The following is a 27,508-nucleotide window of genomic DNA, read 5'->3' as shown; positions in this document are numbered from 1 at the left end:
GGGCAGGTAGTTTGCCCCCGGTGATGCGTTGTGTAGACCGCACCACCCTCTGGAGAGCCCTGCGTTTGAGGGCGGTGCAGTTGCCATACCAGGCTGTGATACAGCCCAACAGGATGCTCTCGATTGTGCATCTGTAAACGTTTGTCAGGGTTTTGGGTGACAAGTCAAATTTATTCAGCCTCCTGAGGTTGAAGAGGCACTGTTGGGCCTTCTTCACAACACCATTTGTGTGGGTGGACCATTTCAGTTTGTCAGTGATGTGTACATCACCTACAAGATTGATCTTCGGGTCCAATGGTCATCTCGCCCCAAACTGCCCATGTCTAGGCCATCAAATCAAAGACAATGATTTTGTTTTCAGCCACTGGTAGCTTGTGGGTGCTTTATATGCGCTACAGTCAATTATGAGTGCATGTCTACTTATATTAAAAATATAATTATTAAAATACGCCTATATATAATACGCCTGTATGATAGTTAGCAAATGAATTAGCTAACTAACATTAGCCTGCCTAGCTGGAACTTCTGAAGAAGGAAAATGTTTTATTTATACACTTTCCAAAAGATAACCAAACAAAAGCATATTTACTTTTTATGTAGTAGCAAAATGTCTACCTTATTTGCTTGTATGTTGACTTCTCCATTGATGTTGTTTTAAAATTTTACGGACTTTTCTTAGCAGGATGTACAATCTTGAATTGAATTATGGGGAGTTTCAGGCCATAGTGAACATAATTGTACACTCGCAAAGCCGACTAAAAACTAGGGCTGAGGGGCTTACATTGCAAACTTCCCTTGCTTGGCTGATCATTTGAACCACCCTCCAAGATGGCGACGGGGATTCCCCCAAGCGCATAAGGCGAAGGTAAGCGGACGAGGATGTGTCTTTTAAGTGTTTGGACCGCATCCCAGGTGTTGAACGCACCAGACGCAGTGAGGCTATTCCTGACTACTACAGCAGGAGGCAGCAATAACACCAGATTCTAGAAGAAGAAGAAAATGAAGAAGAAGAAGACAATCTGAAGCAGACCAGGAAGCGACGAGGTTGTTTTTATTGACAGAAATTTGAATGAAGATGGGACTGAGACAAAATGTAGGTTTATATCAAACAAAAAACTATTTCGCTTTGTTTTGAAGGTAAGGTCGTAGTCTCTCAAGTCCCAATCATCTAAATGTTCTCGGAAGCATTACAGCAAACATACTAGCTGGTTTACCTAGCCTCATTTCTAACTTGCTAGCTACGTTAGCATGCTACCTCCAAGCCACAAATTAATCGGTTATCTATGGGAATCGTTGTCCAAGCCACTACAAAGGTAATTCCTCGACTTGCTAGCAACTGCTTATTCATAGATACACTTTGGTAATGACGCTTATGGAAAGGTTATGTTGTAGTTAGATCAAGTCATAGGTTAATCTGAGCAGATTGTGTAGTTGTAGCTATCCATTGACATGTTTATTTCATTGTTTACTCAGGTGCATGGCTCCTCTAAATGTAAGACGCCTGTATGAGTGACGCACACCACCATGGGCCAGCGAAGGAGGGGGGCAGCTTTCCACGCTCCCCCAGCCAACAGACATCCTGATGGGCTCACAGTGGCTCCCCAGGCCCCTGCCAGGAAGCACAACATCTGCATGGTGTCAGACTTTTTTTACCCCAACATGGGAGGGGTGGAGAGCCACATCTACCAGCTGTCTCAGTGTCTGATAGAGAAGGGTCACAAGGTGGTGATCGCCACCCACGCCTATGGCTGCAGGAAGGGGGTCCGATACCTGACCAATGGGCTCAAGGTCTACTACCTGCCCCTGCAGGTGATGTACAACCAGTCCACAGCTACCACCTGCTTCCACAGCCTGCCGCTGCTGCGCTGCGTGTTTGTCAGGGAGTGTATCACCGTGGTGCACGCCCACAGCTCCTTCTCCGCCATGGGCCACGATGCATTGTTCCACGCCAAGACCATGGGCCTCAACACGGTGGGTAGCAGTCTAACAGAGTTGTGGGTAGCAGTCTAACAGAGTTGTGGGTAGCAGTCTAACAGAGTTGTGGGTAGCAGTCTAACAGAGTTGTGGGTAGCAGTCTAACAGAGTTGTGGGTAGCAGTCTAACAGAGTTGTGGGTAGCAGTCTAACAGAGTTGTGGGTAGCAGTCTAACAGAGTTGTGGGTAGCAGTCTAACAGAGTTGTGTGTAGCAGTCTAACAGAGTTGTGGGTAGCAGTCTAACAGAGTTGTGGGTAGCAGTCTAACAGAGTTGTGTGTAGCAGTCTAACAGAGTTGTGTGTAGCAGTCTAACAGAGTTGTGGGTAGCAGTCTATCAGAGCTGTGGGTAGCAGTCTATCAGAGCTGTGTGTAGCAGTCTATCAGAGCTGTGTGTAGCAGTCTAACAGAGTTGTGGGTAGCAGTCTAACAGAGTTGTGGGTAGCAGTCTAACAGAGTTGTGGGTAGCAGTCTAACAGAGTTGTGTGTAGCAGTCTAACAGAGTTGTGGGTAGCAGTCTAACAGAGTTGTGTGTAGCAGTCTAACAGAGTTGTGTGTAGCAGTCTAACAGAGTTGTGTGTAGCAGTCTAACAGAGTTGTGTGTAGCAGTCTAACAGAGTTGTGTGTAGCAGTCTAACAGAGTTGTGGGTAGCAGTCTAACAGAGTTGTGGGTAGCAGTCTAACAGAGTTGTGGGTAGCAGTCTAACAGAGTTGTGGGTAGCAGTCTAACAGAGTTGTGGGTAGCAGTCTAACAGAGTTGTGGGTAGCAGTCTAACAGAGTTGTGTGCGGTGAAACTAAGCCAATTTTGACCGAAAGTGGTGCACTTTAGGGAAGATGATGCCATTGCAGGCGCATCCTAGAGCAAGATGGGAGCATATAAAGTTCTTAAAATAGTTTGTGTGTCCATTTAGTATAAATATCTAAAAGTTGTTGTCTGTTTACAGGTGTTTACTGACCACTCCCTCTTTGGTTTTGCTGATGTTAGCTCGGTACTGACCAATAAGCTGCTGACGGTGTCTTTGTGCGACACCAATCACATTGTGTGCGTGTCGTACACCAGTAAGGAGAACACCGTGCTTAGGGCAGCACTTGACCCCGAGATTGTTTCTGTCATCCCCAACGCTGTCGACCCCACAGACTTCACCCCCGACCCTTCCCAGCGCTGTGACGACAAGATCACCATCGTAGTGGTCAGCCGCCTCGTCTATCGTAAAGGTAAGGAGCGGTGAGACTATATAATGATAAATGTAGACCCCCACGTAGCAAGAAGATGAACTATGTGTGCTTGTCGTTTATCAATAAATAAAGCCTGTAGATATGATTGTAGGAATGTGAAGTCTCAACTGCTGCTTACACACTTTTTTTAGGAATAGATCTTCTGGGTGGGATCATCCCAGAGCTGTGCCTCAAACATCCCGATCTACATTTCCTGATTGGTGGAGAGGGACCAAAGAGAATCGTGTTGGAGGAAGTGAGAGAGAAATACCAGCTACACGACAGGTAGAATTAAACAGTGATGTGTGTGGGTTGGTATATATTTGTAGGTGTGTGTCTGATTTCCTTCTCTCTCTCCCCAGGGTGCGTCTCCTGGGGGCCCTTGAGCATAAGGATGTGCGGGGGGTCTTGGTCCAGGGACATATCTTCCTCAACACCTCCCTGACCGAGGCCTTCTGCATGGCTATAGTGGAGGGGGCCAGCTGTGGACTACAGGTCTGTTTGCCTACTGAATATACAGATACAGAGTCTGAGTGGAAAATCTGTCAGACAGCGCAAGAGCTACTGCTAAAATATCTCAATCAGCAAATGCATATGCAATGGAAGGCAGGCTACATCAATATGACACACACCACTTTGCAATGAGCTGGAGGCAGTATCCTTTTTGAAAACATGTACTTTATTGTTTGAAATCTGAAAGTTTGACTACATATAATGAGGCATGTCTAACCATGCTTCAAAGTAGCCTAGCCTAAATCAGACCATATCCATAGAGGCAATTATTTAAAATCCACTTTCTTTCATTGTCCATTAGTCAAAAGCACAATCCTTATTAGCAACCCATGTTAGTTGTTGCGTATTACATCTCCCCTCTTTCTACATTTCTAATGGATATGTTCATCTCTGTCACTCATGTGCGGTGCGCTTTGGACAATGCTGTTTTCCCGCTAATTGCATTACAGAATGAAATGTTTATACTATAGTAGATTGACAGGCTAGTGATTTTGCTGTTAGTTACTGGTCTTGTTGTCTGAGGAAAAGTTCATGTGGACAGTTATTCTAACATCTTCAAAGTGCACATCATAATTCAATAAAAAGGACCGCACATCGTTGCACCTTCAACTTTTAATATGAATTACCATATTACCACAAGCTCCATGAGTGGACACCCTAATCAGGTTATGCACCCAATGCATATGGGTCTGGGAATTTTCTCAAATGTCCAGTAAATTTAAGTTCTGCCTGTCAAATATCCGGCACCACATTTTCCTAACGGAAACCCTGGTTGGTATCTGCATGTGGCTGGTTGGTATCTGCATGTGGCTGGTTGGATGGGTGTCTGCTTGTTATTCTTAACATCGGTGGATTGAGTATGTGTGTGTGGTTAATGAGGTTCATGGAAGTGTGCGTGTGTGTAGGTGGTAAGTACGCGTGTTGGAGGGATCCCTGAGGTTCTACCTGAGGATCTGATCACCCTGTGTGAGCCCACCGTGCGTTCTCTTTGTGCCGGCCTGGACAGTGTCATTGCTAGACAACGATCGGGCAGCGTCGCCTCCCCAGCTTCCATCCACGCCCACGTCTGCACCCTCTACACCTGGAGGAATGTCGCAGAGAGGACAGAGAAGGTAGGCTCATACATGCGTAATACATTTTGTATGTTTCCTAAATCTAGACTGTGATACCTTTAATTGACACAGACTGAGATCTTGATGAGGTGTAATTCATTGATACTAACACTATGTGTGTATCTGCTCTCTGTTCTGTCAGGTGTATGACCGTGTGGCTGGGGAGAAGGTTCTTCCTCTGGACAGACGGCTGCTCAGACTGAGAACCCACTGTGGCCCTGTGGCAGGCTCTATCTTTTCCTTCTTCGCTGTCCTCAACTTCCTCTTCCTGCTCTTTCTCCGCTGGCTCCTCCCAGACTGCCTCATAGATGTTGCCATGGATGCCACGGGGCCCCAGGGGTTGTGGAGGCAGGGCTTGGGCGATAGGAAAGGAACTCACTCTAAAAGTGCCATGTTGACAAAGGAGGAGCCAGGTGGTCAAAAGACCAAGCTATGATGATAACTCCAAGCAAACACAACTCCTTATCCTCAACCTTAATATAACTGCTTAAAAAAATCTTAACTTGACCTATGACCCAACTACCTAATCACCTGTGGATACTGACCACAGAATTGCAGAATGTTTTAAGGGGAACCCTGATGTTTACAATAGGATGAGTGTTCTTGCTCAGGTTAAGACGGTTATAGATATACGTTTTATTCTTTGTAACCCCGGAATGAACCCTAAAACTGAAGTACTCCTGTATTAATGTTCCACTCATAGTTTTTGTATTTTATAAAGAAGGATATAGGTTCATAGAGAATTATTTGATTAAGGAAGGAGGTTGGGGGGTACACCGTTATTACAAAAATGCCACATTGAATGCCACTGGTTGCCATAGACAGCACTATAAACGTTAAGGGGAGTCTGTAATAGCATAGTTTTGTATTCCAACCCCACCCACTAACCAAGTTCCCTTCCTTGTCCTTTTATGGTTGAATTTCATTTTTTGTAGTTCTCTGCTGTTTAACTTTTTTACTTATATCATGTCTTTGTTGGGTGGTTCCTCTGCTATGGAAATTGTTTTTTTTTGTGTGTTTTTTTTTTACAAATGTTTGTGAGCTCATGCTTAAGGCTGTGTGTACTCTGATGCACTGATTTCTGAACCTTGACCTATGATGGAAATAAGGAAAGTAAAGTCTGTTTCAGGATGACCTATTTTATCACCCTTTTTTCTGATCAAGGATTTTCAATAGCTAGGGCCTCAAACTTGTTGTACGTCCTGGAATAAAAACATCACTGTTTTCCCTGTAAACATCTTGCCAGACGAAACGCATAGCAATGAAAGGGGAGGAGGTAGGATTGGCATTCCTATCTTTTCAAGGCTGAGGGTAGTGCACCATTCACACATCGTTAGGGTTGGAGTCAGGGTAAATAGCATCATTGTTCTCACTATAGGAACATTTTCTGCCTAAAGTGGTTAAGGGTATTGATGAGGGTGAAATGTTTCAAAGATGTAGGAGAGAGTGTACTGTATTGCAGGGGAGGTTCCAGAGGTGCTGGACACACCCATCCCCCTATACATGTAACATACTAATCTAGCTCAATAGTTTTAGAACAAGTCTGAAAAGTCAATATTGTATGTATGTAGCCCTCATTCAGACTGTTTGTGAAGAGTGAACCACAGTTTGGTAAAAACAAGTTTTTACTTTCAAAATACCCAACTATTCACATTCCAATGTCGATGTACTACAGGCACCATGTTTTGACTGGCTGTTTTGAAGTGATGTCCCTGAAGGAAATAGTGAACCGGACTTGAATGATGTAACAACACAGATATGCAGATAGCTTTACAACTCCCCTCTTAAAATGGGCTTTTAGAAAGCCCTAAACAGATTTCTTAAATTCCATCGCACCTTATCCAATTTTGTTTTTCTTACGCCATAAGGTTGACCTTTGCACATGTTGAAATACCACACCTTATCACCTAGATATCAGAATAGACACAGATGTTCCATTTGTGTGTCTGTGTCTATCCGTCCTATGCTTACCTCTATTCTCATGCAACGGTTCCCCAATTCCACGGAAAGGGGGGTTGTAGGGGTGGTACTCCTTTCCTCAGGGTTGGGGGAGGAGGTAGCTTGGGGCCTGATAAGAGGTCTGGGAAAGCCAGCAGTGGACAGACAGGTTTGTGGATCCCACCCATAGCTGCTTCATTCACTGTGGAGGAGGCTGCTGTTGTTTGACCATGGCTGGTGTGCAGACGGAGATTGCCCTGTGCAGTCGGCCTTGGAGGGGACCCTTCCATATCTATGGTGGACTGGCATGCAACTCACTCATGGCTGGTATGGTTTTCTCTTTTTCTTCTGCTGCTTTGTCAAAGTAAATACTGTTTAGCAAGTTTGTGTTCTGTGAGAGCAAGAAAGTTACACTTACAATTTGAGAGAGGCCAAGAGATCTTCAGTGTGTTCTGTGCTTTTGTCTGTGGTATTGGTGTTGTTCAACAGATAAGGTTGGTGTCCTGAATAAACACATTATACAGTATGTTTTCCTAAGAGTTGAGAACAAGAGTTGGTTCAGATATTTCAGAAAGTTGGTAGAGGCGATGAGAGAGAAAATGGAAAGAGAGCAGTTAGGTCAAGATATATTGGTGTGTGTTTTTAGAAGAAGAATACTGTCTACCTACTGGTTGATTCAATGTTGTTTCCATGTAATTTCAACCAAAAAAATAAATATGATGACGTTGAATCAATGTGGAAAACTGATTGGATTTGAAGAACAAAAGAAACAACTTAAATCCAATGACATGGTCAAATATTTTTGTTGATAAATCCAACCAAATGTAAATCAAAACTAAACGTTGAACTGATATCTGCACAGTGGGTAGCCAGCCGACTGATGTATGGCCTGAATAAATATACTGCATATAATTTTTTTTGTGAAAGTAAGGGAACCAAAGTCTAGTTTAGTAATTAATACCCAGTGATGGATAAAGTAACCAGTTGCCATACTTGAGTAAAAGTAAAGATACAGTGCATTTGGAAAGTATCAGACCCCTTCAATTTTTTCACATTTTGTTACATTAGTCTTATTCGAAAATGTATTAAATTACAAATGTTCCTTGTCAATCTGCACACAATACCACGTAATGACAAAGCAAAAACAGGTTTTTAGACATTTTTGAAACTTGTTTTTCTGATGTAATTCCATCATCGCGGGGGGGGGGGGGGGGGGGGGGGGTTATAGTTAATCACGTCCACAGACGCACACACACACTTCTGAAAGCATTAATGTGCACCACACAGTGCACATTTTTATTTCAGTCCATTTCCCATCTTCAGTTTAACCATTCCCCCCACAGAGAGACAAACAGATTTGCATGAGGGGGTGTAGAAATTGATAAGATATATTTGTGATGTTAGCCTGTAGCCTATTGCTTCTCCATGGGACATAGATGTGAGAGACTGTTCCATTTAGGGTGACACACATTAGCATTGCCGGAGTAGTCATTGGAAATCAGATTACCCGCTGCTGATGCGTTACATGGATCTCTGAATCTGTGTGAGAACGGCAAGCAGGAGAGGTGTTGTTCAGCATATCATAGTAGTAAACGAATGGGTATGAGAGCTACCCCCGAGCGACCTCTGGGATCACTTAACATAAATTGGAGCATTGGGGTAGAGATGCCTGGGGGCTTTAACACGGAACCCAAACCGGCTGCGCGCGTGCGCCATCGTGCATTACTGTATTTTGTCCCCCCACACCAAATGCGATCACAACAGTTTTGATCGCGTTTGGTTTAGGGGGACAAAATACAGTAATGCACGATGGGGTTTGGGTTCCGTGTTACAACCTTTGATTGGCTTGTGCCATTATTACCGTGCCTTAGCGATGGCCGGAAACATTCACTTAATCTCAGACCAAACACGTTGAGCACTCGATATATGTGAGTTCGCGACAGAATCAAGTCAATCTCAAAAACTAGTTGTCGAGTCATCGAGGGCGCCTGCGCCATTCGGAAGCCTCTTTATTGACAACAGTCGCTACTACATTCTTCTCTATTTTCCCCCCAACTTTTCCCACATTTTGTTATGCTACAGCGGTATTCTAAAATGGGTTAAATAAACATATTTCCTCAGCAATCTTACACACAACACCCCATAATGACAAAGCAAATTTTTGCAAATGTACTAAATATAAAAAAACATACCTTATTTACAGAAGTATTCAGACCCTTTGCTATGAGACACGAAACTGAGCTCAGGTTCATCCTTTTTCCATTGATCATCCTTGAGATGTTTCTACAACCTGATTGGAGGCCACCTGTGGTAAATTCAATTGATTGGATGTGATTTGGAAAGGCAAACACCTGTCTATATAACGTCCCACAGTTGACTGTGCATGTCAGAAAGAACCAAGCCATGAGGTTGAAGGAATTGTCTGTAGAGCGCTGAGACAGGATTGTGTTCAGGCACAGATCTGGGGAAGGGTACTAAAAATGTTGGCAGCATTGAAGATCCCAACGAACACAGTGGCCTCCATCGTAGTTAAATGAAAGAAGTTTGGAACCATCAAGACAAACTGAGCAATCTGGGGAGAAGGGACTTGGTTAAGGAGGTGACCAAGAACCCAGATGGTCACTCAGAGTTCTCTGTGGAGATGGGAGAACCTTCCAGAAGGACAATCATCTCTGCCGCACTCCACCAATCGGTCCTTAATGGTGAAGCAGGGGGATGGCAGCATCAGGCTGTTGCAATGTTTTTCAACTGCAGGGACTGGGAGACTAGTCAGGATCGAGGCAAAGATGAACGGAGCAAAGTACAGTGAGATCCTTGATGAAACCTCCGGAGTGCTCAGGGCCTCAGACTGGGGCAAAGGTTAACCTTCCAACAGGACAACAACCCTATGCACACAGCCAAGACAACGCAGGAGGGGCGTCGGGACACGTCTCTGAGTGGCCAGATCCCGGACTTGAACCCGATCGATCAAACATTTCTGGAGAGACCTGAAAATAGCTGTGCAGCGACGCTTCCCATTCAACCTGACAGAGCTTGAGAGGATCTGCAAAGAAGAATGGGAGAAACTCTCCAAACAAAGGTGTGCCAAGCTTGTAGCGTCATACCCAAGAAGACTCAACACTTTAATCGCTGCCAAAGGTGCTTCAACAAAGTACTGAGTAAAGAGTCTGAACTCAACAAAAAAAACTGAAGTACTTAAGTATTTACACCACTGGTAGTACTTGAGTATGTGAGACTACATTTCCCTTACAGTGCCTCTCATTTCCCTTACAGTGCCTCTCATTTCCCTTACAGTGCCTCTCATTTCCCTTACGGTGCCTCTCATTTCCCTTACGGTGCCTCTCATTTCCCTTACAGTGCCTCTCATTTCCCTTACAGTGCCTCTCATTTCCCTTACAGTGCCTCTCATTTCCCTTACAGTGCCTCTCATTTCCCTTACAGTGCCTCTCATTTGCACATGACCTCTCCTGGCTGTTCCAACAGCTTTGTCTGATGCATATTCATTTACTTCTGTTGATGAGATGAGCCTGTTAGTACAACCAGTTTGGGGGAGAGAGGGAGGAAGTCAGTGTGGTTGTTTAGTTCTCCCAGGAAGTGTTTTCTGTGATACCGGGGCAGGAACTGGGCTTCAGTGTCTCGGAGGTCCAGGAGGTTGATTGGCTGTGTTTGTACAGGCTACAGTATGAATGGTTTTGTGTGTGTGTTTCCACAGACTTGTGGTCAGACAGGACTCCTCTTCACGATGCCGCCTACCAGGGTAGACTCCTGATCCTGAAGACTCTGGTCTCACAGGTAGACAGTCAAAACCATGTCTTACAGTAATAAAGCTGCCATAAAAATGACATACTGACACTAAACAAAACACACACATCACATAGACATGAAGTCCTCCATCTTCTCCGCTCTCAGGGGTTTCCTGTGGACATGCTGACAATGGACAGGGTCTCTCCCCTCCACGAGGCCTGCCTCGGAGGACATTACGCCTGCACCACGTTCCTACTTGAGAACGGGGCCAATGTAAGGACACCATTTTTTCTCTCGCTCAAACTATGAATAATCACAGGTGATAAATGATTATTTTTACCAATATAGGTAGCGTCTAACCTAAAGCCGCTTCATGTGATTGCTCTCTGTGTGTCTGCAGGTGGAGATGGTATCGACTGATGGAGCCACACCCCTCTTCAATGCCTGCAGCAGTGGGAGTGTCGCCTGTGTCAGACTGATTCTACAGTACAGCCCCAACACCCATGCTGTCCATCACCTGGCATCACCCATCCACCAGGCTGCAAAGAGAGGTAAGTGTGCATGTGGATTTATTTTATGTGCAGTGACTCAGAATGACCATTTCATGCAGCATAATGGTAAACATTTTACTCAGTAAAAGTTGTTTCCCTCCCCAGGTCACAGGGAGTGTCTAGAGGTGTTGCTGTCCCATGGATTCCACATAGACCTGGAGCTGCCTGGTGTGGGAACCCCTTTGTACACAGCCTGTCTGGCCCAGGCCACCGACTGTGTGGAGAGACTGCTGCAATCAGGTGTTGATGTCCAGGGTGGGTGTGGTCATGACACACCATTACATGCTGCAGTGCTAGGGGGAGAAGTCAGGGTGGTGGAGCTTCTGATGGACTACGGGGCTGATGGGAGTTGTAGGAATTCAGACGGGAAGACTCCTCTGGAGCTGGCAGCTTGCGACAGTACAGTCAGAACTACAATACAGAAAAGAGGTGAAAATACTTGTTTTATTAATGCATTCAAACGCACATCCACGCATACATGACTCTACCCAAACGTCCCACTGGGAGCACAATGTTTTAATCAATGTTGTTCCCACTTCATTTCAATGAAGTTAACTTGAACCAACATGGAATAGATGTGGAATTTACATCTGTGCCCAGTGGGCTATTAGTGCATGTCTACTGATGGAAGGCTATCAACATATCTCCTTCCCCTTTGTTCTACCTCCTTACTGCCTCACCTCTTTCTCCCCAGGTCCCTGCACTCTTTCTCAGCTGTGTCGGTTCTGCATTCGGAGGAGTTTGGGACAGACTCGTCTGGACAGAACATCAGCCCTCTTCCTCCCTTACAGACTCCAGGCTTTCCTGCTTTACCAGTAACACTGAAACGGCAACTTTTTTACAAATGTTTGGTAATTTGTATTTATTGCTATTTTAATCAACTTCTACTTGTTCAGGGGTTTTAGAAGTGAGTTGGTGACTGAACAAATGAATGGTTTTGTTTTTCTTGGTTTAATAGAAACTGGGTTGACTGATTTGTAGCGTTTCTCAGGATGCTATATTTTCTAATAAATGGTCATATTCAACATATCCAAAATAGCATTTCTTTTGTCATAAACCCCTTATGTTGACGTGGACATGTTACCCAATTACATAAACAGTAGGGGAAGCCCCATCAAATACTGTATCAACCCCTGAAACCTGGCCTAGCCATCTACTAGACAAAGTGTCTGGGCATTGTGAGTGCATCTCAACAGTCACCATCTTCTCCCTGATGCCTTTCCTTTGTCTGTGAGAAGAGGGGGATTAAGGCGCTGACTGTCAAGAGAAGAGGCATAGCAGATGGTGAGGTGTGGCTCCAGAGTGTTTCCTGTCCTTGTATGCCAGTTTAGATTGAGATTGAAAAGGTCATATCATCAAATGCCTGATGGCCAATCAGGTGTCCTGAAACAGAGATCACCTATGGCTCATTAATGACATCATGGGATGCTGGAGTACCCATAATGATTGTTGTGATAATAATCAGAACCAAAATATCACTTAGGATCTAGACCAAACTATTAATTACCTTGAGGGAGTCTGAGCATCCCACTGTGTGGGATACTGAGTATGTTAAAATTCAGTGGGAGGGCCTAGGTCGCAGCTGTAAATGAGAACTTGTTCTCAACTGGCCTACCTGGTTAAATAAAGGTGAAATAAAAAGCAGAATAAAGCAAGTGGTTAGAATGTTGAGTACTGCATGTTCCCTGGAGGGACATGCTATCAAATCAAACTTTATTGATCGCATACGTAGTTAAGCAGATGTTATAGCGGGTGAAGCAAAATGTTTGTTACTAGTTACTAACAATGCAGTAAAATGTCAAATGGGTACACAAATATTTAAAATAATAACAATGAACATCTTAAAATGTCTGAACGAATCCAATTAACCCAAATAGCAATGTAACAGTAATCTAAATGCAATCTATATTTATCTACACCAGTACAGCAGTGCTATATTAGAGTGAGCTATGTCAAGACTCCAGTATATAAATTAACATGTGGTGTGTATATACAGTGTAACTACGAGGCAGTGTACAATTGTAGAAATGATAGAATGAGCTATGTCAAGAACAGAGTATTTAAATACACAGTGCAAAACCTCATGACAAAATATACTGGTCAGCAGTTCCTGCAAGAGGAAGGCATTGATGCTATGGACTGGCCCGCCCGTTCCCCAGACCTGAATCCAATTGAGCACATCTGGGACATCATGTCTCGCTCCATCCACGTGGCGTTGCACCACAGACTGTCCAGGAGTTGGCGGATGCTTTAGTCCAGGTCTGGGAGGAGATCCCTCAGGAGACCATCCGACACCTCATCAGGAGCATGCCCAGGCGTTGTAGGGAGGTCATACAGGCACGTGGAGGCCACACACACTACTGAGCCTCATTTTGACTTGTTTTAAGGACATTACATCAAAGTTGGATCAGCCTGTAGTGTGGTTTTCCACTTTAATTTTGAGTGTGACTCCAAATCCAGACCTCCATGGGTTGATAAATTTGATTTCCATTGATAATTTTTGTGTGATTTTGATGTCAGCACATTCAACTATGTATAGAGAAAAGTATTTAATAAGAATATTTCATTCATTCAGATCTAGGATGTGTTATTTTAGTGTTCCCTTTATTTTTTTGAGCAGTGTATATACTGCATGTATGAGAATGGTGCGTATAGACATTATGTTAATTGAAAATGTGTGTAGAATACAGTATATACATGTGAAGTAGGTAAAACAGTATGTAAACATTAAGTGACCAGTGTTCAATTACTATGTACTGTACATAGGGCTGCAGTCTCTAAGGTACAGGGTTGTGTGCCGGATGGTAGCCGTTTAGTGACCGTGTCTAAGGTTCAGGGCAGAGTACTGGGCAGAGGCCGGCTAAGCTGTTTTTCAGTCAATCTGTCCCAGCTTTGATGCACCTGTACTGTCTCTGCCTTTTAGATGTTAGCAGGGTGAACAGCCCGGATGTTGGGGGATGTGTTGAGGAAAAGTACAGGACAGCAACATTGAAACACCACACACCATAATTGTTCAACCATTTAATCAACACTAAACATCATAATGTCGCCTGCATAAAAAACAGTTAAAAATGTAATGCAAAAAATATATTGCCATTTATTTTTAACACAATAACAACTTTGGCACTGTAAACAAGACAACACAAGCTTGTTCTACAAATAAATGTAGATCAAATAACATGATGGCGTGCTAAACTGTGCTTTTGCAGAGACACCAGAAAATGCTCAAACAACAACAAAATATTAAATTCACCCAGAGAGAATTACTTTTTATATTTATCAAACACTGAGAAACACAAGTATCACTTTGGACAACATCGAACTACTCTTGGTGTCACGCCCTGACCTTGACAAGGGGTGGTTTGTTTAGTTTTTTGTATTGTCTAGGGGGTTTTGTATGTCCTAGGGGTTTTTCTAGTCTAGGTGTTTATATGTCTATGGTTGCCTGGATTGGTTCTCAATCAGAGGCAGCTGTTTATCATTGTCTCTGATTGGGAACCATATTTAGGTAGCCATATTCCTTGGTTTATCTGTGGGTTATTGCCTATATATAGTTAGTTGCCTGTGTCAGCACTAGTGTTTATAGCTTCACGTTCGTTTTATTTGTTTGTTTAAGTATTCTTAGTTTAATAAATAGGAATGTATTCTCATCATGCTGCACCTTGGTCTCCTCGTTATGACGAACATGACACTTGGACATAACTGTCAATTTTCATCTGAACCAAACAATCAGATATTCAGAGTATTCAGAAAGTATTCAGAACCCTTGACCTTTTCCAAATTGTGTTACGTTACAGACTTACTCTAAAATTGATTTAAAAAATAATAATTCTCATCAATCTGCACAAAATACCCCATAATGACAAAGCAAAAACAGGTTTTTAGAAATAGCTGCAAATGTATTACAAATTTAAAACTGAAATATCATCTTCACATAAGTATTCAGACCCTTTACTCAGTACTTTGTTGAAGCTCCTTTGGCAGAGATTACAGGCTCGATTCTTCTTGAGTATGACGCTACAAGCTTGGCACACCTGTATTTGGGAAGTTTCTCCCATTCTTCTCTGCAGATCCTCAGGTTGGAGGGGGAGCGTCACTGCACAGCTATTTTCAGGTCTTTCCAGAGAAGTACAGGCTCTGGCTGGGCCACTAAAGGACATTCAGAGACTTGTCCCAATGCCACTCCTGCTTTATCTTGGCTGTGTGCTTAGGGTCGTTGTCCTGGTCGTTGTCCCCAATCAGGCCACTCTACCATAAAGGCCTGATTGGTGGTGTGAGGCAGAGACGGTTGTCCTTCAGGAAGGTTCTCCCATCTCCACAGAGGAACTCGGGACCATCACATCCCTGACCAAGGCCCTTCTCCCCCAATTGCTCAGTTTGGCCGGGCGGCCAGCTCTAAGAAGAGTCTTGATGGTTCCAAACTTCTTCCATTTAAGAATGATGGAGGCTACTGTGGTCTTGGGGACCTTCAATGCTGCAGACATTTTTTCGTACCCTTCTCCAGATCTGTGCCTCGACACAATCCTGTCTCACAGCTCTTGGGACAATTCCTTCAACCTCATGGCTTGGTTTTTGCTCTGACATGCACTGTCAACTGTGGGACCTTATATAAACAGGTGTGTGTCTCTCCAAATCATGTGCAATCAATGGAATTTACCACAGGTGGCCTCCAATCAAGTTGTAGAAACATCTCAAGGATGATCAATGGAAACAGGATGCATCTGAGATCTATTTTGAGTCTCATAGCAAAGGGTCTGAATACTTATGGAAATAAGGTTTTTTTTTTTTTTTTAAATACATTTGCAAAAAATTCCTAAAACCTGTTTTTGCTTTGTCATTGTGGGGTATTGTGTGTAGATTGATGATATAAAAATTGAATTAATCAATTTTAGAATAAGGATATAAAGTAACAAAATGTGGAAAAAGTCAAGGGGTCTGAATACTTTCCGAATGCACTGTACTGTAGTCTGATCCATATAATGAACTGTTTACCAATGCTGAGATGTTTATGGGTTTGTAGATAGAACGTTTCCAAGCCTTTGATGCAGGACTGACTACTCCTGGGCAGCTGTTGTTAAAGGAAGTTGATATTTCAGTGTAGGCTACAGAATTCAAACACTCATATGAACAACAATCTAATATGTATCTTTCAAAGCACTGAGGTTGTTGGTGTTTTAGTCAGCTGGAGATATCCCTACAGAACTGTCCTTTAGGCTTGTGTACACAATGGCAGCTTCAGTACCTCTTCATTACCTGGTCATCGACATCTTATTCACATCTGGTTGGGTTGTCAACTTCTCTAATGGATCAATACAGTTCTAATGAGAAACCAGAACATAACTGCATCTCTGGAGGACTGAGACACATTGGTTTGCATACGTAGCAGTAGCTGTTAAGATGATACATTTGAAACTTAAAATCAGAGGTGTCAAGTAACTAATTACAACTACTCCTGTTACTGTAATTGAGTAGCTTTTTCGAGTACTTGTATGAGTACTTTAACTACTTGTAATATTTTTTTTTATCTCAACTACTTTTTCTGAGTACTTTTTAAATGAGCTACTTTTCATTTTTACTTGAGGAGTTTTTTTACACCAGTAAATGTACTTCTTCTTGAGTAAAATGTAGTTAAAGTAACTTCTACTTGAGTAGGATGTTTCAGTAGTCTTTCCACCCCTGCTTAAAATAAAACACTTTGTATCAATCATGGATCATGGGATGCATATACTGAAGCCCTGCATAAAAACCATAGACTTAGAATGAATTAATGGTGCTACAATATCAACACTTGGAGTTAGAACACAGGCCCACTACAGTATATGGGTTACAGCCATAAATTATTCTGTGATTTGATTGGTTGGCAGTATGTCAGTCTTGGAATGTCACTTTTACAAGTCTAAAGCATCATCTTCAGCACAGTCACTACACACAGTCTTCCTGACTAACATGAGCTCCGTTGACGAGGCTGAAGTTAGCCAGAGACTGATTGTTGCTCTTGACCGAGGTCAGTCGCGTGTTGCTCCGCCCCATGCTTTGAGCGTTACAGTTGATTGGTGGACGACGGCGGCAGTGGAGCTGTTTGTTGAACTGCTCCTGGAAACTATTACTGAGCAGGTAGAGGGCAAAAGGGTTGACACAGGAGTTGGTAAAGGCCAGGATGCGGGCACCCACGCTGGCGATGAAGTGTCCCAGGGACGTGTCCACCTGGCCGTAGTGGTAGGAGCGGTACAGGTAGATCACATGACTGGGGAGCCAGCATACAGCGAACAAACCCACAAAAACCAGGACTGTCTTAGCCAGACGCTTCCTTGACTCAATCTGTGGGGATGGTAAAGGAAGCATCATTCAATTGGAGTATTCAGAAGGACACACACACAAACTCATACACACATTACTCATTTTCCCATTTGACTATTTACTATGTCTCACTTTACTATGATAAACACCTAAATGTCCTGTTTCCAAACACACATTGACACACCTGTTTTTTGATGTGTAAGTGTGCCTCCACGGGCATGTCTGAGGCGCTCTGGATCAGGCTGCGTGCGATGAAGCAGTAGTACACAGAAATTATGAGAAGGGGGATGATGTAGAAGATGAGAAAGAAGGCCATAGAGTGGATCTTAGGGTGCAGATCCCCAGCATGGGGGTAGGGAGCGCATGTCACAAAGGTGTCGTTGGTCTGGCCGATGTTGAAGGTGTGAAGGTCGGAGAAGACCACCTCAGGAACAGCTAGGGTCATGGAGAAGAGCCATATGGCTGCTGCTCGGAAGCAGATCTTAGCTGTGGACGTATGGATGTCCATGGGTTTGACAATGGCCTTGTACCTGGGACAAGCAGAAAACTCATTTCATTACATTTACCAGTCATTTAGCACAGGGGTTCCCAACTATTTTTCCCCAAGGCCCCTTTTTCACATTTGAAAATAGATAGGCTATTTAATAATTATAATTATCATAATGGATAAGGAAAATAAAGTCTAGACCCGATTTCCCCAAATGCTACTCCGTTAGCAAATATGTTTTACTATGATAATTATACTTTCTCTTTTACAGAAAGTGAAGAGATCAATTGATAGTGACAGAGCCACACATTGTATAAGATTACTTCCCAAGCAAAGTCCAATTTTGTTGACTTCTCGACTTTAGAAGATCGTAGCTTAGCTTCTGAATATCATAGAGACAAAGCAAAGATATTCATTCCCATGTGCATCAGAGTCGCGTCAACATCTTGTTTCTAGCTTAAAGCCCACCCTCCCCCAGATCCTTTATCATTAAAGAAAAATTGTCTCACATTGCTCTGATTGGCTAATTGAGTTTGATCATATCTATAATGAGAGAATATGGATGCAACATACATACATAAGAGTACTTCAGGACTATCAAAGAGTGCTAGAATGGCATTTGGTAATTAATGTATGGTAAAGAACAACTCTCATGATAAAACATGGATTTCCTGAATCAAAATCCATTGATTATATGGCATCAAAGTTCTGCAAATAATTACAAAAACCTTTGTTAATAAAACAAAAATATATATACAGTACGAGTCAAAAGTTTGGACATACCTTCTCATTTTCTTTATTTTAATTGTTTTATACATTGTAGAATAGTAGAGAACACATCAAATCTATGAAAAAACACATATGGAATCATATAGTAACCAAAAAAGTGTTAAACAAATCAAAATATATTTTAGATTCTTCAAAGTAGTCACCCTTTGCCTTCACATTGATGACAGCTTGGCACACTCTTGACATTTTCTCAACCAGCTTCACCTGGAAGGCTTTTCCAACAGTCTTGAAGGAGTTCCCACATATGCTGAGCACTTGTTGGCTGCTTTTCCTTCACTCTGCGGTCCAACTCATCCCAAACCATCTCAATTGAGTTGAGGTCGGGTGATTGTGGAGGCCAGGTCATCTGATGCAGCACACCTAAGGACAGATTTCCCCTGGTCTAATGTATATTGCTCGTGTTTCTTGGCCCAAGCAAGTCTCTTCTTCTTATTGGTGTCCTTTAGTAGAGGTTTCTTTGCAGAAATTTAAGGCCTGATTCACACAGTCTCCTCTGAACAGTTGATGTTGAGATGTGTCTGTTACTTGAACTCTGTGAAGCATTTATTTGGGCTGCAATTTCTGAGGCTGGTAACTCTAATGAACTTATCCTCTGCAGCAGAGGTAACTCTGGTTCTTCCTTTCCTGTGGCGTTCCTCATGAGAGCCAGTTTCATCATAGCACTTGACGGTTTTTGTGACTGCACTTGAAGAAACTTTAAAAGTTCAAATTGACAGATTGACTGACCATCAGGTCTTATTAAAGTAATGATGGACTGTTATTTCTCTTTGCTTATATGAGCTGTTCTTGCCATAATATGGACTTCTTCTATATACCACCCCTACCTTGTCACAACACAACTGATTGGCTCAAATTAATTAAGAAGGAAAGTAATTCCACAAATTAACTTTTATAAAGGCCACACCTGTTCATTGCAATGCATTCCAGGTGACTACCTCATGAAGCTGGTTGAGTGAATGCCAAGAATGTGGAAAGCTGTCATCAAGGCAAAGGGTGGCTATTTTGAAGAATCTGAAATATAAAATATATTTAGCTTTGTTTAACACTTTTTAGGTTACTACATGATGTGTTATTTCATAGTTTTGATGTCTTCACTATTATTCTACAATGTAGAACATAATAAAAATAAAGAAAAACCTTTGAATGAGGAGATGTGTCCAAACTTTGACTGGTTCTGTATATTTTCAACTGTAATAATGGGTGACATGTAAGGAATGTAAAAGTCATCCCTATTTATTTGCCTAGATTGGTTACATTATTGATGTTTTCCTGAAATTCTGCTGTTTCTAAAAGTATGGGTAGGGCAGAGAACTGCAGTGACAGGTAGGGTGTTAATGCATCAGTTTTAATGTATACGGTTGTCGTGTCTTTGGCTATGCCGGATTAAGTGATATGACATGCTATTCTATAAAAAAAAATCTCCGTAATTAATATTACCTGATTGGGCTAATCATGTAAATGTAATTAACTAGAGAGTCGGGGCACCACGAAAGAATATTTATAGAGCTGTTATCTTCCGAATAAACTCTTAAAGACCTAGTAATATTTGACATCAATAGCAGTCAATATTAATCCTCACCTTAATTCAGTCTCATCTGAAAGTTGTAAATTCTTGGTTATCTGCACAAACCCTGGCTAACAAGTTGAATCAGCAATACAGCAATTTAGCAATTATTTATTTGCTAAATACCTAACTAATTACACATACACATAATTAATCATAACTTGATTACAAATTACGTCATAAAGGAAAACGTCCCTAGCGGGCGGAACAGATATGACAGCTGGTTACACAAAAGAAAAGGGGCTGGGTTTGAGTGAAAGAGCGGGAAGACTGAGAAACAAAGGGCGAAGCTGTGCCGTCGTAAATACAGTATCTTATGCATTCTAAATTACCGCCCATTTGGAAAAGGAAAATGCAATAAATATTTACTCTGAGCTGCGCTTCGGTAGGTAGTGGTGGTAGATGGAAGGCCGTGTTGCCCAACCGAGTCCGTTGTCCTTTGAAGAATGTCTCTGCTGGTAAATTGAATACATTGTAGTAACGTCGTTGTGTGGGTGACGGGATACTCTGTCTGTTCCTTCCTAACCTGCGTTTGCAGCTGCTGTTACTAACTCAACGGCTAGGAGGTAGTGAATAAGAGTTCAAAGTTCATACCATTCGCAACCAAAGCTCACGCGGATGTTGGCTTCGTTCTGTAGTTATTATCTGAACCATTCTGACATCGGACCGTTGTCCTCACATCCTCGGAACAGGAGGTTATATTGTCGTCAAAGCTTTATATAGGAAAGGAGAGGGGGGCGTGTTTGAAATCTTTTATATCCCATGTCCCTTCACAGGGGCGGGCCACTGATTGAGCAGAGCCCTACCGTATGAAAACCCAAATCTCACATTTTAGAAGCTAAAATCACATTTCATCCCATCACAAATAATTTTATATTCAAACATTTAAATTGAACAACAATTCCATGTGAATCCGATAACTCTGATGTGTAGACTTTACACTGTAGAGTTTATGTCATCTTATCATTGATGAGAATGTCTCAGATGACAACCGAACTGACATCATATTCATTAAGTACCACTGCATATGTTCAATTGGTCTGATTACCAGAATATAGTTCATTTCCCCCCACCTTCTGATGTTCCCAGAATCTCTATGTTAACCAAGGGGTTTTCAAATGTCACATCAGTAGGGTAGAGAGAGGAAAAAGGGGGGAAGAGGTATTTAGGACTGTCATAAACCTACCCCCAGGCCAACATCATGACACTGTTTGAGTGTGTCATGTGTGCCTGTAAGAAATGAAGACAGTGGACAGCTGCCTGGTTGCTAATTAACTGAGATAGGCCAGTCTGCCTGTCTTCACCTCACTAAAGGAACATTCACTCTCTCTTTCAGCTCTGACTAATAGCCTTCTAAGAACTTTTTGAACTCCAGGTTCCAATGATGAAAGAACTTTGATGAACAAATAACTCTGCAGAGCAAGAACAGAAGAGCTGAGAACATAGTGGGATAGAATAATAGAACAGAATAGAGCACAGCTCATGAGCCTGCTGAGCATTCACGCCTTTCCTGCTCACTTTTCAATAATTGGTATTCAGTCGTGTAAAGCGCTCTGCGGATGACTACCTTCAAATGCTGAAAACCCTCCCACTTGCTGGCCAACAAATTTTCTCCTGGACTTTTCATTCAATATAGTTGTTAGTACATTTACAGTATCTTAAGCCACCACTTTAAATACGGTGTACTTTTCGGGTTAGAATTTTGTCGACAGACTACAATATATAGAGAGAATGGTTCAGAATATTAAGGATCAATGAAAGAACAACATCTAAATATATGCCTATTGTCTCTGTTTCAGCACTAATTGGTAGATTTAAAAAATACTCTGACTTGTAGATTATTTAGGTTTAGGAAAGTATTTATAATTGCCTGCACTAATCATAGAATTGTTTGATTACACAGCCAAGTTTTGCTCCATATGTGGTCAGGTTCAAACTGTTACGGCTTGGTCTGCGCTAACAATTGAATTAGCCTACATGTCTTTTCTTTATATTATCAACTGTTACTAATGATCCTCAGTAACAACCACACAGGCTTGACGGCGTGTACAGTGAGAAAATGAAGGTAAATTAGACAATGAAATTAAATGGAATGATAAGTATACCAATTGAAGGGAACTAACAGTAAATTGGCAGTTGAATATTTGTGGTTATTAAGCCTACTGACGGTTGATACTGATATTGGCTAATATTTGACATTATATAAATAGGAAACAGAGAAGGTCGGGGCAGCATATAATTTAGACATTCGATAGTGCCCATCCCTGGAAATGTATGCACGCCTAAAAACTCGGGTCAGAATCGGTCCCTTGATGTACTGTCAAATGCAACAGTTTTCTTTGCATCATGAGGGCAATTCTAAAGCCATTAATTATCAACATGTTGAAAATGGCTTTTATGTTGTCTCTGTGTGTCCTGACAAGTGATTTAATGTCCATGGGACTTCAGCACTGTGCCAGTTATACACTCTCACTAAAAGCCAAAAGCGGCCATTTAACGTCAATTTCTGCCATTATTTCTAAAAAGTGGCGCCACAAATGCCACAAGGGTTGCCATATCTCTTTATTTCTGTTGATTGAAAATGTTAGGATAACAGAATTTTGAGGAGTGAATTGATGAATAGAACAAAATAAAAGATTGGACTTGAATTACATTAGGCCTACACAGAATGAACATGTCATGCATAAACAAGATCCCTCTTTATAGTATGTGAGCTAAACTCCACCGGTTCACTCTCTCTTCTGTGAATTTGTCTGCAGTGAACAACATCTGCAACCAGGCTGAAAGTGTAGGCTGGTGTAATAATGTGTCACCTAATTACACGACCTGTCTGTTCATGCTACCATACCTGCCTGTTCATATTACAATGCCAAAGAATGGTTGGAAAACTTCAATGAAGGCTGTTCTTTTGTTTTTACGTTTACTTGAAAAAGTTCATGGAACTTCCCGTCGGAGGGATTGAGAAAACAACACTTCTGATTATAAAAGCCTCACCTATCTGCAGAGAGAGTTCATGGAACTTCCCGTCGGAGGGATTGAGAAAACAACACTTCTGATTATAAAAGCCTCACCTATCTGCAGAGAGCGCAGTGAGTGTGAAAACGGAGACGCCGACGGAGGTGAGTTGGATGAACGGGATGAGTTTGCATCCCACCCGGCCGAAGAGCCATTTGTCCGCGAGGTACCGGCTGGCGTCCACCGGAGCGCACGTTACTAGAAGCAGCAGGTCCCCGAGCGCGAGGCTGGACATGAACAGGTTGGGCACAGTCCGCATGGATTTAACTGTGATAAACGTCCTCATTAGCGTGACGTTACCAATAAGTCCAATAATTATTAGTAATCCGTAGACGGTGGCGATAGCAATACCCGGCAGCCAAATGTAGTGCGTCTGGACCTCTGTGTTGATACTAGACACTTGCGATACGTTAAAAATCATGTTCTCAGGGTTTAAAATGAACGAGTCCTCCAAAGACATAGTTGGTGTCTTCTTTCTTGAAAGTTTGTAAAAATATATATTCATAAAGTTACCTTTGGTATGGCTTGCTGTTAAAAGAAATGTTGTGACTCATAACTTATCGTGTTCCCAATACCAATTAAGAATAGCCTAATAGCATCATAAAAAGCTGCCAATCTGAAACTAAACCTTTAAATATCAGGGCTCATCTGTAAAAGAGACGTTGGTCTCAGTAAAAAATTACATTAACATATAATAATTTGAATGATGCAAAGAATGTCCAACTATCAGATATATATGTAGGGTTCTCTCATCAACCTTCAATGTATCGGCATCTGTGTGGGGGTTATAAACTCACTGACGGCGTGCGTCACTTGCGCCCTGCCCTATTCGGTGGAAGAGTAGAGACAAGTGCATGGATGGACTTAGGAGTTCCAGTCCACCACGCAACCAATGTACACTACTGGGATGTTTGTTTGGTGCATAGACGTAGGTTTGGTGCGCCTTATTCACCTTCATATCCCCTTTGCATTAACTCAGTCCCAACCCAGACCTTAGCCTGTGCTCTGTCTATCTGACCATTAGAAACACCGTTGTCATCTATAACTGTAATTTGCTTGGGTAAAAAAATACCCCAAATAACGGTGGTTAAAAAAAACATAACATTCTATCCACTGTCTCAAAAATTCGACTACATCACACTGTCCTCGTTCATTTTGAGACTGTGGTATGTTCATTCTCTGATAATAACCCAGCCCACTGAAAGTTGTCAAGATCCTCACCAGGAGGCCAATAATTGAGCTGGGAAAATGGTGGAATTGACTGAATATTCATCACACATGGAATGACTAAGACGTTTTCGTGATGGACACACACGAATTTCCCATTTTACGTTTCTCATTAAATGATAAACACTAAACGTCCAGTGTCCTGTATGTTATGTGCATACATAACGGTGAAATTAGTTATTTTCTGTGATTCACTGACTGATATTACAGCCCAAAAAATGGGTTATATTGTCACATACACCAGATAGGTGCAGTGAAATGAGTTGTTTTACAGGTTCAGTCATAGTAGTATGGCACCCCTATTGAAAATGTGGGTTAAGTGCCTTGCTCAACGTCACAACGACAGATGTTTAACCCCTTCGGCTCGGATATTCAAACCAGCGACCTTTTGATTACTGACCCAAGGCGCTAACTGCTAGGCTACCTGCTGTGACTGTTCTTTTGTTGAAATACACTGCACTCTATGCCACAAAGACAAGGGGACCGTTTAATTATAGACACACCGGATCTGAATAATAATTAACCTATGGAAATCAAATCAAATCAAATGAGCAGTAGACAACAATGTGCAAATCAAATATGCTGATTTCTCAAGAGGTCTGCTGAGAAAATGAAGCTTTTAATGGGCAGCTACTTATTTCAAACCTTACATCATCATTCCCTAATGAATCTTTGTGTTCTTCTCAATTAGATGATTCATGTTATTCCCTGATTAGAAAGTTATTGTTATTCCCTGATTAGAAAGTTATAGTTGTTAAACCAGCTCTGTTCAATGCTCAGGCTGTGCTGACAAAATGAAGCTTTTAATGGGCAGCTACTTACTTCAACCCTTACATCATCATCCCCTAATAAGTATATTATATCTATGTGTGGCTGCATACCTGAAGGATGCACTAACCCATATCAGTGGAGATACTGCATGCCAACCTCAGTAGTCCCCAGTGATCCTCCCAAGGATTGGAATATCTCTATTGCTTCTGTCTGGTTGTTTGATATTTATTGAGCACCACAATCAACTCATAGCCAAAGGAGGGTCTGTAATAATTAATTACATCATCAATTATCCAACACCCTCAAGAGTCCACCTGCAACTTTGCATGAATATTTGTCCAAAATTCACAGCATTCAAGGATAAAGTTGACATCAGCAGTTGATGTTAGCATTCCAAGGGTACAACTTTGCTCTCAGGAAATGAAGTTGTTAGTTTATATATGTTTATATATGTACATGTAAAATGGAATATATCTACATAGTTTCATATTTCTACCTCATCACTAGTAGCAGCAGTAGTAGTATGATTATTACAGTGTCTCGTATTATTAGTGTCGTGTATGAGAAACAGACGCCTCACAAGTCCTCAACTGGCAGCTTCATTAAATAGTACCCGCAAAACGCCAGTCTCAACGTCAACAGTGAAGAGGCAACTCTGGGATGCTGGCCTTGTAGGCAGAGTTCCTCTGTCCAGTGTCTGTGTTCTTTTGCCCATGTTAATCATTTATTTTTATTGGCCAGTCTGAGATATGGCTTTTTCTTTGCAACTCTGCCTAGAAGGCCAGCATCCCGGGGGCCTCTTCACTGTTGCCATTGAGACTGGTGTTTTGCGTGTACCATTTAATGAAGCTGCCAGTTGAGGACTTTTGAGGCGCTTGTTTCTCAAACTAGACACTCTAATGTACTTGTCCTCTTGTTCAGTTGTGCACCGGGGCCTCCCACTCCTCTTTCTATTCTAGTTAAAGCCAGTTTGCGCTGTTCTGTGAAGGGAGTAGTACACAGCGTTGTACGAGATCTTCAATTTCATGGCAATTTCTCACATGGAATATCCTTCATTTCTCAGGACAAGAATAGACTGATGAGTTTCAGAAGAAAGTGGTTTGTTTCTGGACGTTTTGAGCCTGTAATCAAAACCTCAAATGCTGATGCTCCAGATACTCAACTAGTCTAAAGAAGGTACATTATTGCTTCTTTGATCAGAACAACAGTTTTCAGCTATGCTAACATAATTGCTAGAGGGCTTTCTAATGATCAATTAGCCTTTCAAAATGTAAACTTGGATTAGCTAACACAACGTGCCATTGGAACACAGGATTGATGGATGCTGATAATGTAGATATTCCATTTAAAAAATCATCAGTTTCCAGCTCCAATAGTCATTTACAACATTAAAAATGTCTACACTGTATTTCTGATCAATTTGATGTTATTTTAATGGACAAAAAATGTGCTTTTCTTTTAAAACAAAGACATTTCTAAGTGACCCCAAACGTTTGAACGGTAGTGCATCTCTTGTCCCCCTATTTTAGGTTGGTATAAAATGCTACCATCTGGCTCGTCACATGCATTGCTCCTGACGACTTACCCAGAATTGAATTCCGCTGCTCTATCGACCCGCTACATACGCTCAGTCTAAATTTGCAAGTTGTTTGTGTGACTTCAAAATGAGGGGTGTTGTATAAAACAAATGATTGGATAATGTCTAACAAATCTGACCAATCAGAGTATCAAAGTTGACAAAAGTCATCATGTCGGCTGGCTCTGTCTCAACCCATCGGTTTCTGAGACCAATCAGAACAGTCATAATGTGTTCCTATTCTAGAAATCATAGGAGAGGGAGGCAAATCTAGAGTCATCGTGGAGAAGGAAACTCAGTTTGGCCGTAGCGTTGTGGATGGGTAGCCAGGCTTATACAGCTTATCAGAGAGCCTGATAAAGGGAGTCTACCCAGATGCTTTTAAATGTCACACGGCAGATGATAACCTTTTTTACATGCTGTAATTGTGTACAACTCAAAGGGGAGCAGTGTGACAGTGAGTCCTGTTTTGTTGCTGGTGATTGTGGCTTGACATTTTTGGGGTTGGGGTGAAGAGGTGACCAGTAGGGGGTGACCAGTTTAACCACTTCATTGCTCTCAGTCACGACTCCTTAGAAACTGTAAAATAAAAACACATGAACTGAATGACATTCATCCACTCCATAACAGCACACCAATGGTTCCCCCACGGAGAGTGTTATCCACTGATTGAAGGAGGCACAATAGCCCCTCATACTTTATGAATAGATCTCCAAAGGTCCTCAGCATTGCTCTGT

General features: G+C 42.1%; 3 protein-coding genes across 5 annotated transcripts; 2 read left to right on the top strand and 1 right to left on the bottom strand.

The window, feature by feature from the left end:
* The first annotated feature begins 887 nt into the window (after nucleotides 1-887).
* piga (phosphatidylinositol glycan anchor biosynthesis, class A) lies at nucleotides 888-6,047 on the top strand. 3 transcript variants are annotated; one of them, XM_036975045.1, is made up of 8 exons: nucleotides 888-1,313; nucleotides 1,474-1,971; nucleotides 2,917-3,187; nucleotides 3,340-3,472; nucleotides 3,550-3,682; nucleotides 4,606-4,812; nucleotides 4,955-5,250; nucleotides 5,436-6,047. In XM_036975045.1, the coding sequence occupies exons 2-7, from the start codon at nucleotides 1,525-1,527 to the stop codon at nucleotides 5,246-5,248; spliced, it is 1,485 nt and encodes a 494-aa protein (XP_036830940.1). In that variant the 5' UTR covers nucleotides 888-1,313; nucleotides 1,474-1,524; the 3' UTR covers nucleotides 5,249-5,250; nucleotides 5,436-6,047. The 3 variants fall into 3 exon arrangements, with proteins under 3 accessions (XP_036830940.1, XP_021453520.2, XP_036830939.1); XM_021597845.2 differs by having other exon boundaries at nucleotides 888-1,093; nucleotides 4,955-6,047; XM_036975044.1 differs by having other exon boundaries at nucleotides 890-1,313; nucleotides 4,955-6,047.
* A 336-nt stretch (nucleotides 6,048-6,383) lies between these two features.
* asb11 (ankyrin repeat and SOCS box containing 11) lies at nucleotides 6,384-12,083 on the top strand. Its single transcript, XM_021597848.2, has 6 exons — nucleotides 6,384-7,077; nucleotides 10,463-10,542; nucleotides 10,660-10,767; nucleotides 10,895-11,045; nucleotides 11,151-11,474; nucleotides 11,740-12,083. The coding sequence occupies exons 1-6, from the start codon at nucleotides 6,981-6,983 to the stop codon at nucleotides 11,862-11,864; spliced, it is 885 nt and encodes a 294-aa protein (XP_021453523.1). The 5' UTR covers nucleotides 6,384-6,980; the 3' UTR covers nucleotides 11,865-12,083.
* Nucleotides 12,084-15,936: 3,853 nt separating this feature from the next.
* On the bottom strand, nucleotides 15,937-23,934 carry LOC110504602 (gastrin-releasing peptide receptor-like). Its single transcript, XM_021583366.2, has 3 exons — nucleotides 23,254-23,934; nucleotides 17,527-17,872; nucleotides 15,937-17,363 (listed from the first exon to the last, which is right to left on the bottom strand). The coding sequence occupies exons 1-3, from the start codon at nucleotides 23,700-23,702 to the stop codon at nucleotides 16,968-16,970; spliced, it is 1,191 nt and encodes a 396-aa protein (XP_021439041.2). The 5' UTR covers nucleotides 23,703-23,934; the 3' UTR covers nucleotides 15,937-16,967.
* Nucleotides 23,935-27,508: the final 3,574 nt, after the last annotated feature.

This window comes from Oncorhynchus mykiss, chromosome 3 (genome assembly GCF_013265735.2).
Source record: "Oncorhynchus mykiss isolate Arlee chromosome 3, USDA_OmykA_1.1, whole genome shotgun sequence".
NCBI classification, from domain to species: domain Eukaryota; kingdom Metazoa; phylum Chordata; class Actinopteri; order Salmoniformes; family Salmonidae; genus Oncorhynchus; species Oncorhynchus mykiss.
Note: the sequence above shows the minus strand (reverse complement) of the source record. Positions and strands in the feature narration are given on the sequence as shown.